General features: G+C 35.7%; 1 protein-coding gene across 3 annotated transcripts in view; it reads right to left on the bottom strand.

Annotated features, from left to right (window-relative positions):
- Positions 1-331: 331 nt before the first annotated feature.
- The window catches only part of LOC309803588 (heat shock 70 kDa protein 14), a 33,908-nt gene continuing 21,561 nt past the window's right edge, over positions 332-12,678 (bottom strand). For all 3 annotated transcript variants that reach the window (XM_082620020.1, XM_082620021.1, XM_082620018.1), the window contains exons 11-14: positions 4,098-4,310; positions 3,475-3,648; positions 1,375-1,445; positions 332-506 (exon numbers count right to left, since the gene is read on the bottom strand). In XM_082620020.1, the coding sequence (XP_082476146.1) occupies positions 428-506; positions 1,375-1,445; positions 3,475-3,648; positions 4,098-4,310 (537 nt within the window). In that variant the 3' untranslated portion in view covers positions 332-427. The remainder of the gene's footprint in view (positions 507-1,374; positions 1,446-3,474; positions 3,649-4,097; positions 4,311-12,678) is intronic.

Genomic DNA, 12,678 nt, shown 5'->3' on the forward strand with positions numbered 1-12,678 from the left:
TGGTACCTTACTTTGTATATGGCTCTGCAATTTTGTTTCATTTAATATCAAAGACTTTTAAATTGTTCTTAGTTATCTAATAAGAATTAACAAACGACTTCTTAAAATCAGAAGTTCTAAAGACAGAAACAATTTTAAAATGCAACGTTAAATTTCTGGTAAAGTTTCCTTCAATCCACTCAAACAATTTAATTCTAAATAGCTCCATCGTAGAAAAAGTTCCTTGTATTTCTCACTAATAAAGGAAATCTTTAATGGAAAACAAACAAACAAAAAAGGTTGCAACACTTAACAATATACTGTAGTTAAAATAGAAACATAAATCATACAGTTCATTCAAAAAGTATTTTAATATAAACATCATTTATAAACAAAACAAATAATGTTGATATTTTAGTTCTAAAAAATGCATGGTTTCTCTCAAACACTAAGATGCCACCTCAATAGTGATTGCCTCACATTTTCCGGTCTCTTGATCCGTGCATGTCACATGTAAAGATCCATCCCTGAGCAAACAAAAAATAAATAACAATTCATAAGCTCAATTTATAAAAACAGATAGTCCTTAAGAAATTACTTGAGGACTTTGAGTAAACAAGAGATCATTTTACTTTTTGAAAGAAGGGCATTAAGAGATAAAGAAGAGACACAACTTTATGTCTTTACATTTAGAACCGTATGCCATAATTAGGTAGTTGTTCTTAAAAATTTCCTCCTAGATCACTGTGATGAAAAGTTGTATTCCTTGAGAACCCATGATGATAAATACCTTAAGTTGAAAACTTCATGCAAGTTCAAGAAGTATCAAGCTGTCTTCAAGCCCAGGCCATGGCAGACCTACCCTAATGAATTCTACATTTTGGCTAATTATGGTTTATGGAATGAATTGTCCTTAATGTTAATTTGGAACTGATTTACTTGTAACACATAGTATTATGGATGGACTGTTGTTAAGGAAATGATAATAACTGGATTTAATTAGTAATTTATTTTCTACAGATTTCCTCTTGCAATATTGAAATAAACTTACCCTTTCATAGGACAAAAAATCAATTATGTAAATCTCAGAAAATTATATTTAAAGTTGATGAAAATTATATCTCAAACTTGCATGGACCAGTTTTTTAGGTTGACTACACCCATAATAATCAAAGAGTTCATAAAAAATTCAGAGTGCAAATGACCTGAGATATAATTTTCTTTGTAAATATAGTAATTTTACAGGGCAAAAATTTAAGTTACTGATAAGATCTTTATAAGTTTTTAATAAATGATTTTCCCAGAATGACAACAAGTTAAGAATCAATAAACTAATAAAAAAGGTCAAGTCTCAAAGCGAATTTTCTTAACATCAGAAGTCGTTTAATTTTTTACCTTTTCATAGTAAGAACAGCTAATATGTCACGTAATCCATTTTCTTTTTTATCTAAATCCTGGAGTACAACCTGTTTAGGCAAAAATAATACAAGGATGATTTAGTACTTTGACATATTAATAAATTGATGCATCAATTATTCCAATGGACTAAATCTTACTCATTACTGAAATGAATCTTTTAAAACAGGGCCGTGTTCAATTCTCCTACCATTTATCATAATTTGGAAAATAGAATTAAGCTTTCTTAACTGACATGTCTCCTCTAAAAAGAGGGCATGTAAGATAACTAATATATTTAATATATTTGTCCCTCTTAAATGTCATGTCCTAGATTAAGATGATTATTTACATGAAGTACTGTTTGTCTCAGAAAATAAAGACCAAAAAAAAAAAAAAAGAAAACAAAATAAAGACTGCTCTTCTTTTTGGTAATTGCACCATTATAGTAACATGTAAATTACATTTTGGTAAGCCTTTTATATATACTTTAAAAAATTCAAATATTTTAAATGCACTTGGAAAACCTATTTAAAAGAAATACATGTCAAATTCTTTTGTACAGCTAAGATTACATTTGTAAGTAAGAGATACTAATGAATTTACTATAAAATTCCTTGGTTTCCTAAAGGAAGGTATACCAATAGACCAAGTTTGAAAGTGACTTTTCAGATTTTGCCAAAATCAAGTTTTATGATCTTAGGTAAGTACTAAGTCTACTCATTTGTAGAATGAGGACGTTAGAACAGATGGAATCTCTAGAAGATTCTCTTCCAAATAAAGTATTATGTGACTAATTTTTCTCTTTCCAGCATCTGTAAGTTAGGGTGTCGTGACAGTAGCTGTAGTGTCTCAAGAGTAGTATGTGGAGAGAAAAGGTAAGAAATGTACCAGAGAGGAATACTAAGACTTCCACCTGAGTTTAGAAATCTGGTGCACAGGAAAATGCTTTTATAGTGATATACCACAGAAACATCTGGCGGAGCTTTGAAACCTTGACTAGTTGAAAGAGCCCTTCTCCAGTAGATCCTAAGATGTTAAGTCTGAGGTGGAGCCCAGACATATTATGTGTGTGTGTTTTCATTATCCTTTTGTTGAAATTAGAAAACAGATATAAAGCTAAAGATACTATACATTCTCTTTTGTTACCTACGTTTGTTTTATTTTTACTGTAAAAGTAATTAATCTTCATGTTCTGTGCTGTCTGTAAAAAATTCAGTATAAAGTGTTAAAAAGTAAAAAAAAAAAAACCTTCTTGGTACCTTCAAATCTACCCACTGTTAAGTTTCCTCAGTACAGTTCAAATACCTGTAGTTACTTTCTGTATCCACGCATGGGTATCTAAATACACACACCTATCCAAACACTGCTCCTTCACACACAGCCACGCTCTCAATCGTTTTACTTAAACACAATGGTACCATGCTGTAAATACGGTTCTGCAGTCCTTGTGTGTGTGCTTTAATGAAACCATACTTGGGCATGTTTCTAAGCAAATACAATGGCTCCACCTCATTCCTTTTAAAGGATGTGGAGGACCATATCCTATGATATATGCGTGTGGTATTTGAAAAAACAAACTTATCCTATGTCAGAGGCAGCATGGTATAATGGCAAGAGCCCATGCTCTTGCCATTATAAAACCAACCTGAGGCTAAATCTCAGCTCAGTCAAGAAAATGACAAGGTATTTACTACCGTGAGCCTGTTTCTGAATCATCTATAAAATGCACATAATAATGTCTATCTCACAGCATTTTGAGATTATGTTTGTAAATTGCCTAGTCCAGCACACCTGGCATTTAGCAAACAAAGAAATGTCATTTCCCCTGCCACTGACCTTACTACCAAGGAGGGTTAAGAGCACAAAGACAAGCAGTAGAAATACAATTGTACTTTATTTTCCTCTAACTCTTTCAAATTGAAATTGCCTATTTCTTCTCTCTTTCAAAAATAAATAAGTACAAGTAATCCATTCATAAAAATGTGTTAAATGTCCTATATGCATATTATATTAATTGATATTAAACTGAGTCTAATCCAGAAGGAAAAACTAAACCGTTTCAACTGATTAATTCATAGTCCAATCTGATGTAGTCACCTGTGCAAACTTGTTTTCCTCTTTTGCAGAGTTTTTCCCCTCAGACTCATAGAGTTCAAGACATACTGAGGATGTACTTCCAGGGGCCTGTAACGTGTGCTGTCTTCGAGCTGGCAAAGGAGTCCCCGACGGAAACAGTACTTTGAAACTGTTGGCTCCTGATTCATCGACTCCCTAATAAGCAGGAAAATAATATGCACATCCTTTGATATCATTACAATTATAAAAAATCACTCCTATTATAAATTAACATATATTCCTGTTGATAATCTGGAAACTACACAGCGGCCAAGAGAAGACAACAGAAATGATCCTTAATCCCGACCCACTTTATTTAAAAATAAATTGAACCTCTCTACTTGTATTATACAGCCTCTCTACTTGTATAAATAAAACCTCTCTACTTGTATTAGAATCTTAAGCTTAAAAACAGTTAATTAAGAAATTAACATATTAGATTAATACTAACTAAAAGAATATCATAAGCTCATTAAAAGTAAACTTATAATCGAAATTTAAAATTTTTACCAGTACACAAAGTTTTATTTTAAAAACAGTACGTATGTAAACCTGTGGCAATAAATTTATACTACTATGGAAAAGTGAAGAAAAGCTCAACATACCTTAACTAAAATATCTTTGGCTGAACACTCTATCTTAAGAGCGTCCTCCACTAAAAGGTTTTCTTTCCCAATAAGGATTCCTGCTTCCATAGCTGCACCAATAGGGATAACTTCATCAGGAGGGACAGAATTGAGAAGCTCAACAGCTGGGAAAAGATCTTTAATCATTTGCTGTAGCCTTGGGATTCGAGAAGACCCTCCACAAAGGACAACCTAGAAAATAAAAATAATTTTGTTTTTTACTTTTAGAACAATGATTGTTTCTCAAAATTAAGTGTAACAGGATGAGTCGTCTTCATCACATGAAAAGGTAAAATATAAGAAGCCCTATTTTAACATATTATTTTATGTTATACTTACCATATATACATATAAATGTATTTAATACATTATAAATATTTAACGTACTGTTTACCCATAGCAACAAAATTTAAAATGAGGAGATCTCAGCACATATTAGAAAATATAATAACATATATGTGGCTCATGATGAATACTGGGCATATGAGGCTTAACTATAGATACACATTTGTATAGGAAATATTGTACTTAATATTTCGTACGGTTCAAGCATTATCTAAAGGAAGTGTTTACATAAATCACAGCATTTCTGTGACAAAATAAACAGTGGCAATCTTCTCTATGTGAAAACTATGCCATAGATTTTGTCTTCACTGTGGAATAATAATTTTCTTGAGGAAAAAGATGTTTCTTATACAACTACGTTTTAAGCTACGTTATATTACTACGTTATAAAACTACGTTTTAACCACTTGATTAAATATGCACAAAAACTCCATATAAAATTGTCCCTTTATGAGCCTGCCCACACATCTAGTGCCCCAACTTTTATAGCTGCCACCCAAAGGACGGGCCCCCAGATCTCTAGCTCTGAGAGCCAACAGGGCTTGCATTCATGAGTCCCATAGGATGACAGCAAACAAAGAAGCAGTTTTTAAATGGGCAAAGGAGCAACTCCTGCCCTGTGGCTATACACCAGGGCTCAGCACAGAGGGAGAAGGCAAGCATGCCCATCTCCCAGCTTCTCCCTGGAAGGGTGTGACTGCATCCTTTCCCAGCTGCTGCTGCCTGAGGGTCTGGTTTCTAATCAGCCTATATCTAGGTGCTGCCTTTGATCTTCCTCTTTGTTTGATTATCATCACTCATGATGGTCTTGGCACACCCTCAAATACTGAGAGCCACCAAGAACACAAATGGCAGCTTAGACGGGCACAAAGTTTTGAGAAGCTACCAGGAACTCAGGTAGGGCTGACTGACAAGGTTCATCTCCTACACAAGACCAGTCTGTCAAAACTGGAAGAGGGAGCAGTTTTTTGTTTTTTTTGAGGTATAGCAGTTTTATGTAAAGCCCAGAAACCAACACAGAGAGTCTAGGAAAATGCAGTTACAGAAAAATATGTTCCAAACAAAATAACAAGATAAATTTCCAGAAAATGATCTTAATGAAACAAAGATAAGTGATTTACTTGATAGAGTTAAAAACAACAGTAATAAAGATGCTCAATGAAGTCAGGAGAGTAATACATGAACAAAGTGTGGATTTCAACAAAGAGACAGAAAATATAAAGTACCAAAGAGAAATCATAGAGCTGACGAATACAATAACTGAACTTAAAAACTCAATAGAGGGTTTCAACAGCACACTAAATAAAGTGAAAGAAAGGGTCAGTGAATTTGAAGACAGGGCAGAGGAATTTATTCAGAGGAGCAAAAAGGAAGAAGAATGAAGATGCATTCAGGGACTTACCGAACACCAGTAAGTGGACCAATATATGCAAATATAAGGGTCTCAGAAGGAGATGTGGAGGGGGGAGGGGGGCAGAAAGCTTACTCAAAGAAATTATGGCTGAAAACTTCCCTAATCTGGGGAAAGAAACAGCCAGATCCAGTGAGCCCAAAAAGTACCAAATAAGATGAATCTAAAGTGACCCACACTGAGACACATCATAATTAAATTGCCAAAAGTTAAAGACAGAAAATCTTAAAAGCAGCAAGAGAAAAGCAACTTGGTTAGATACAAGGGAACACCCTTAAAACTATAAGTGGGTCTTGCAACAGAAATCTTGCAAGCCAGAAGGGAGATATTCAAAGTGCCGTAAGAAAAAAACCGTCAGCCAAGAATACCCAATTCAGCAAAGCTGCTCTCCAAAACTGAAGGAGAGATGAGTGTTTTCACACAAACAAAAGCTGAAGGAGTTCACCACTACTAGATTGGCCTTACAAAAGAGGTCAAATGGAGGTTGTTCGAGTTTAAACAAAATGCTAATTAATACACATGAAAACATATAAAAGTATAAAACTCACTGGTAAGGATAAATATAGTTAGATTCAGAATACTCCAATATTGTAATGGTAGTGGGTAAATCACTTATAACCTTAGTACAAAGGTTAAAAGACAAAGGCATTGGGCTTCCCTGGTGGCGCAGTGGTTGAGAGTCCGCCTGCCGATGCAGGGGACACGGGTTCGTGCCCCGGTCTGGGAAGATCCCACATGCCGTGGAGCGGCTAGGCCCGTGAGCCATGGCCGCTGAGCCTGCGCATCCAGAGCCTGTGCTCCGCAACGGGAGAGGCCACAACAGTGAGAGGCCCGCGTACCGCAAAAAAAAAAAAAAGACAAAGGCATTAAAAATAACTGTAATTACAATAACTTGTTAATGGATACACAAAAGATATAAACTGTGACATCAAAAACATAAAATGTGGGGAGAAGGAGTGTAAAAATGTAGAGCTTTTGTATGCGTTTGAAGTTAAGTTGTTGTCAGCTTAAAATAGGCTATTTTAACTGTATAAGATGTTTTGTATAAGCTTCATGGTAACCACAAAACAAAAATCTGTAGTAGACACACAAAAGGTAAAGAGAAAAGAATTAAAGCAAACCACTACAGAAAGTCATCAAATCATGAAAGAAGAGGACAGGAAAGAAAGAAATGAACTACAAAACAGACAGAATATGATTAACAAAATGGCAATAGTAAGGTCATACCTATCAAAAATTACTTTAAATTACTTTCTACACACTACAAATTATTGGATGAAGAAATTAAGAAGACAATCCCATTTACAGGACTATCAAAAAGAATAAAATACTTAAATAAATTTAACCAAGAAGGTGAAATATCTGTACCCTGAAAACTGCAAGACTTTGATGAAAGAAACTGAAGACACAAATACATGGAAAGATATTCCGGGTTTATGGATTGGAAGAATTAATATTGTCAAAATGTCCTTACTACCCCCAATATTCAATGTAATCCTTATCAAAATTCCAATGGCATTTTTCATAGAAATAGAAAAAACAATCCTGAAATTTGTGTGGAACCACAAGAGACCCCAAATAGCCAAAACAATCTTGAGAAAGAAGAGCAAAGCTGGAGGCATCACACTTCCTGATTTCAAACTATATTACAAGCTGTAGTAATCAAAACAGTATGGTATTTGCATAAAATAAGTCAAATAGATCAATGGAACAGAACAGAGAGCCCAGAAATAAACCCACATATGTAGGGTCAATTAATTTTCAATAAAGGAGCCAAGAATATACAACAAAGAAAGAAGAGTCTCCTTAATAAATGGGGTGGGGAAAACTGGATATCTACATGCAAAAGAATGAAACTGGACCACTATCTTACACCACACATAAAAATCAACTCAAAATGGATTAAAGACATGGAGTAAAACCTAAAACGATAAAACTCCTAGAAGAAAACATAAGGGGTACACTCCTTGACAATGGTCTTGGCAATGCTTTTTGGATCTGACACCCAAAGCAAAGGAAAGCAAAAACAAACAAGTGGGACTTATCAAACTAAAAAGCATGCACAGCAAAGGAAACCATCAACAAAATGAAATGGCAACCTATTGAATGAGAGAAAATATTTGTAAATCATATATCTAAAAAGGGGTGAATATCCAAAATACACAAGAATCTCATTAACTCAATAGCAAAAAGCCAAATAGCACAATTTAAAAATGAGCAAGGGACCTGAATAGACATTTTTCCAAAGAAGACTTACAAGCAGGTGAAGGTACCTGAAAGGGTGCTCAACATCACTAATCATTAGGGAAATGGAAATAAAGATCACAATGAGACATCACCTCATACCTGTTAGGACGTCTATTACTAAAAAGACAAGAGATAACAAATATTGGTGAAGATGGAGAGAAAGGAGAACACTTATACACTGTTGGGAATGTAAACTGGTATAGCCACTATGGAAAACAGTATGGAAACTCTTCATGAAATTAAAAGTAGAATTACCTTATGATCCAGCAATCCCACTTCTGAGTATATACACAAAGGAAACAAAATCACTATCTCATAGAGATATCTGTACTCTCGTGTTCACTGCAGCGTTATTCACAATAGCCAAGGTATTTGGAAACATACTATGGAAAGATCATAAGTGTGTGTCAGTGGATGAATGGATAAAGAAGATGTGGTACAGATATACAATGCAATATTATTCAGTTTAAAGAAGGAAGTCCTGCCATTTGTAACAACTTGAAAGAAACTGGAGGGCATTACGCTAAGTGAAATGAGCCAGCCAGACAGAAAAAAACTGCACAGTATCACTTATACGTGGAGTCTAAATTAAAACAAAACAAACAAAACAACTCATAGAAACAGAAAGCAGAAAAATGGTTGGGGTTGAGGGGGTAGGGAAAATAGGGAGGGGATGGTAAAAGGGTACATACAAACTTTTAGTTATAAGATGAATAAGGTCTGAGGATCTAATGTATAACATGGTAATTACAGTTGACAATATTGTGTAGTATATTTGAGATTTGCTAAGAGAGTACAACTTAAGTGTTTTCACCTCCTGCAGAAAAGGTTAATATGTAAGGTGATAGATGTGTTAATGAACTCGATGGTAATAATCCCTGCACAATACATATACTAAATCTCATGTTGTATACTTTAAATACCTTACAATTTTGTCAATTATACCTCAATAAAGCTGAATAAAATAAAATTGCTCCTTTATAAATATTTTAATTTCCTCCTTAATTAATACGTTTAACACTTGTAACTCCATGGGTATGCAGAATATTGAATATGTTCTCTCAAGGAGGGAAATCATCAATAATCACTACTAATTTCAGTCTATATATGGATGTTCTCAAAGCTCCATGTGGTGGAGAAGATGAACAACTGATGAAAATGAGGCCCCGCTCACATCAGCCGTGAAATGAGGAGGGAGACCACGTTCCTCCGCAGGTAAGGGCATGAGGAACATCAACTCAGGGTTACAAAGAAAAAAGAAAAGCAGGTTTGCCTCAGCAGAGTTCTCCCAAAAGTCTGCTTTGGAGGTAAGTTAAAAGGAAAGTCTTCTCTACAATGTCTGATCCCAGGTAAATACCATGAGAATAAAAGTGGAGGTTATGCCTTTTCATGAACTTCTTATAGTCAACATCGAAAAGCTTTATAAAAAAGCAATAAGTGGTGCTGCGTTAAAACAAAAAACAAAAAAAACCCTGGAAAATCTTGTTTTTTGGTATTCTCATTTAAAGGGTAAAAAGTACTAAGAGTGTGTCATTATTAATGCTGACAGTAACCAGAAAATTTTAATTTAAATAAATTCTTTAAACATTTACTCTGTAGTCTGAGATTTCTTTTGCAAACTTAGAGGAAAATTGAAAATATTAAAGATTATTCTGATAATGAAGAAAATAATAAAATCTATCAGAGCCTGTGGAATAAAACCAAGCTGCTAATGAGTAAAATGGTAGTTAATTTTTTTGTGTGTGTGGTACGCGGGCCTCTCACTGTTGTGGCCCCTCCTGTTGCGGAGCACAGGCTCCGGACGCGCAGGCTCAGCAGCCATGGCTCACGGGCCCAGCCGCTCCACGGCATGTGGCATCTTCCCGGACCAGGGCACGAACCCGTGTCCCCTGCATCGGCAGGCGGACTCTCAACCACTGTGCCACCAGGGAAGCCCGGTAGTTAATTTTTTGGTTAGGGAAAAAATAAAATAAATTAATTAATGTTCAAAATAAACATTTATAAAAATAATGAAAGTATCCTGGAAAGACTGGAAGAAATAAAGTGCAAACCAGAAATAAAACAATTAGGAAAGAGAAATGTATCACCTGAAAAAAAAAATCTAAGAAAGTTTTTTTGGGGTTGTAGTGCCAGGAGTTGGAGCAAAAAAAAAAAATAAAACAAATATCTACAAAACCTAGGGAAGGAAAAAAATAGATAAACTCAAAAAGAAAAATAAAAAGAGAGAAAAATCGGCCAGTTTTAATTTAAATAACTTCTTTATACTTTAAAATTTTAATATCAAAAGCTATGTAAAATTAAAAATTACAAGAACATTATGCAAAGTTGTATGTTAAAAGTTTAAATCACTATGAAATAGGTCTATAAAATACTTTAATTCAAAATTGAAGTGATAAAAAGAAATTACTAAAGTTATAAATATACTTCAAAAATTAGTTTCAGACAAAATGTGTTTATAGGCAAATTCTTTAGAATTCTTGAGGAACAGAGAATATTTATGCATTGTGCACTAACCTGGAATACTTAAAAAGATGAAAACGTATTAAATTCCATTTTATAAGCACTTGATAGGCCAGGAACAAAACAGTAAAAATAAACAGCAATAAAACAACACGTTCTGCAGTAGAGGTTGCCAAGTAGCAACTTGCAAATTCTATCAGGCAAGCTATATTTTCTCTCTTCACATAGTGTTTTCAAAAGTTCTGCATTAGCTACTAACATTGAAGCACCCCTGGTGGCGCAGTGGTTGAGAGTCCGCCTGCCAATGCAAGGGACACGGGTTCATGCCCCGGTCCGGGAGGATCCCACATGCCGCGGAGCAGCTGCGCCCGTGAGCCATGGCCGCTGGGCCTGCGCGTCCGGAGCCTGTGCTCCGCAACGGGAGAGGCCACAGCAGTGAGAGGCCTGCGTACTGCAAAAAAAAAAGTCTGATGGTAAGTCCTAGTTTTGAGAGTCTGTTAAAACGTCCCGGGCTCCAACAGCACTGGCCTGCATCGCTGGATGGCAGTGACTGGTGGGGAGCAGCAGCTGCCCCTTCTGGGCTAGAACAGCTCATGGTGTGTGTGGCCAGCCCACCACTACCTGCCGTGGCCCTCCCACCAGCTACTGGTCCTTGGCAATTATAATCCTATTTGTGCTCTTACTTTTCTTACAGCAAAGAGTTCAATGTGAAACTCTTTACTCTCTAAACCCAGTTCTCAAACTAGTAGGAGAATGAAAGGAAGATCAACAGGACTGTGTGTCTCAGGAAAAATGGTTAGGGACATACTTCTTTATGGTATGGTACAGTGAGTCTACTGTACTACATGGCATCTGGGCAGCTTAATTGTGGTGTAGGGCCTAAGATACACATACTGTATTTTTATGTGCGGAAAGAAACTGACCTTCTTTTATATCATCTTTGGGAAAAATCCCAGCATCAGTGCATTGGATAAGACTGGGGCCAACGATTTGCTTATGACTGACACTGAATTCCATATAAACACTACCGATACTTTGGTCCCCGTAAAGGATTTGATTTGTTTATTCCTAGAGAAATGAGTATTTTGGAAAACTCACAAGGCAAGGGATTTGGCACACTTTCTTATGTTGAACTTAATTTACAGCTATGAAAGTGATAAATTAAAATCATATTCCCACATTGTGGAATAGAAGGGGGACTTGAGAATTGTACATGTATCTTTGGAGTAGTCATGCGAACCTATTTTGTGAGTTGATATTTTTCATGACGAAATGAAGTGAGCGTGGACCCTCTCTCACACTATGCTTTGGGTTATGAAGAAAAGGAAGGTACTATCAGCCTATTTCCTGAAGAACATCGTGCATGATTATGTTACCTTGGAATAAAGGGAAATTAAAGCACCGGATGTCTTGGTTTAGAAGGTATTGTTCTGAGTAAATGAATTAGATATACTGTGATATTTTGTCATTCTCGGTAAGTTCAAGCACTTTAAAATCCCCTATTTCTTTGAGTATGTCTCAGGAGCTTTTAAAAGAGAAAAGTATCCTCTGCTTACAAAGTTATACAACCTTAAAGAGCAGGTCATGCTGTGTGGACAGAAAACAAAAAAGGGAGGTGGGGAGAGGAAGGGTTAGCAAAGGTCTGAGCATTGGCTCCAGCTTCTCACTCGCTCATTGCTTGAGACTCAACCATGTGCCTCTGACTCTCCCTAAACGGAAGCCCTGGGGACATATAGATAAGCCATGGCCCATCTCATCATCCAGGAAGGAGAAAACGAGCTGGAGGCAAGAAGCTAAGGCACTTCTTTAGACCAATGCAACCCAAAACACAGGACGATTCCCCTTTCCAGTGTCTGATGTTAAAACGCGTTACGTTATTCAGACAATATGCATAAGGCAGGAAAGTTCGAAATAGCCCATCTCACTTCTGCTAACTTAGCATGAACAGCATGAAAATGATACATGAATTATCACAGAAAATTAACATATCAAAAGAATAATTCCTCATAACCAAATAAGATCTATCCCAAGAATACAATGATAGTTCTATATTAGGAAATTATCAATAATTCATCAAATAATTTGAAGACAAATATA

The sequence above is a fragment of the Mesoplodon mirus genome (assembly GCF_964341445.2).
Source record: "Mesoplodon mirus genome assembly, chromosome: 4".
Taxonomy (NCBI): Eukaryota; Metazoa; Chordata; class Mammalia; order Artiodactyla; family Ziphiidae; genus Mesoplodon; species Mesoplodon mirus.